The sequence below is a fragment of the Etheostoma spectabile genome, chromosome 21 (genome assembly GCF_008692095.1).
Source record: "Etheostoma spectabile isolate EspeVRDwgs_2016 chromosome 21, UIUC_Espe_1.0, whole genome shotgun sequence".
NCBI lineage: Eukaryota > Metazoa > Chordata > Actinopteri > Perciformes > Percidae > Etheostoma > Etheostoma spectabile.
Window position 1 is genome coordinate 10,966,358 of NC_045753.1, and position 1,246 is coordinate 10,967,603.

General features: G+C 43.0%; 1 protein-coding gene across 3 annotated transcripts in view; it reads right to left on the reverse strand.

The window, feature by feature from the left end:
• The window catches only part of abca5 (ATP-binding cassette, sub-family A (ABC1), member 5), a 37,690-nt gene that overhangs the window by 21,412 nt on the left and 15,032 nt on the right, over positions 1–1,246 (reverse strand). For all 3 annotated transcript variants that reach the window (XM_032501820.1, XM_032501819.1, XM_032501821.1), the window contains exon 13: positions 1,117–1,236. In XM_032501820.1, coding sequence (XP_032357711.1) covers positions 1,117–1,236 — 120 coding nt within the window. The remainder of the gene's footprint in view (positions 1–1,116; positions 1,237–1,246) is intronic.

Below are 1,246 nucleotides of genomic sequence, written 5' to 3' on the forward strand. Positions count from 1 at the left end.
CTTAAAGTATTAAAAGTAAAAGTACTCGATGCAGAACAATCCTCACATTTTAGAAACTGGAAACGATTGTAATGGGAAAATTACATAGACAATGATTTTCTTCCAATAACTGTTCATTTGTTAAGTGATTTTTCATTATAATTAAATCCTTCAAATATGCCTCTGAAATATGTGTCTCCTAAAGTGAGTCCTCCAGGGTTGGAGACAGCTAAAAATATTATGACCCTGCATATTTCCCTGAAGGGCAAATGAACAGAAAAACAGGCGCCTCCAGAGATATTTAGTTTAAGATTAGAGTGTTTCCCAAATAAGGGCTGGTTTCTGCTGGGGCAAACGGGAAATAAGGAGGTGTATTACTGATTGTATTCACCAGAATAACAGCAACAGTTGTGTGTTAAACGGCCAATTGATTAAGCGTGCCTGAGGAAGACCCAGCAGGGTTGAAACGTTGCAGCACACTAAACTGTATGAGAATATTAGCCGAGTGTGGGCTCTCATTCTCTGGAGTTGGATCCAGCTCCTGTTACCACACTACCACTACTGCTCTACAATCATTTCAGTTGGGCTTGTAGTTTAACTTATAACAAAACATCAGATTTTATAAACTAGGCTTGTTTTGTGTACAAAAATGTGAATGTGAAAGGTGGAGGGTGGGGGTGGGGGTGTGGCCTTGTGTCTCTTTCTCATGGACGGACCAAATTCTCTGGGCGGGCAAAGCAGAGAAAGGTGAAGTAACCTTTCCCCTTATGACACCATAAGGCCCAGATTTGCACATCAAAGGTGACGCAGGATGCCCAAGGTTCAGTGTACACCTATCGCCAAGTGTAGCCACGGGGGGGGGGGGGGGCATAGGCAGGCTGGGTGAACTCATATTAATGTTTTTAAAAAACACTCATAAAGTGACACCTTTAAACGTATAGCGTTAGCACCGGTATTGGGAAAAATACAAACGATACCCAACCCTAATGCAGACTGCTCAGAATGCACCCAAGCTGTTACTATACTTTTAGGACTGGTGGGAGAATTACCGATAACTCGAGGCAGAGTGAGACCAGGATACACACCAAATCAGATTTAAGTAAATGATTAATGGTTTAAAGCACTTGCTCCAGGTACCTTAGGATCTCCGAGAATGGCGATGCCCACGGAGAGTTTCCTCTTTTGGCCTCCGCTCAGATTCTTGGCCTGAGCAGTCATGATCTTCTCCAAGTCCAGATCCTTCAGCACTTTGGTAACCTAATACGGT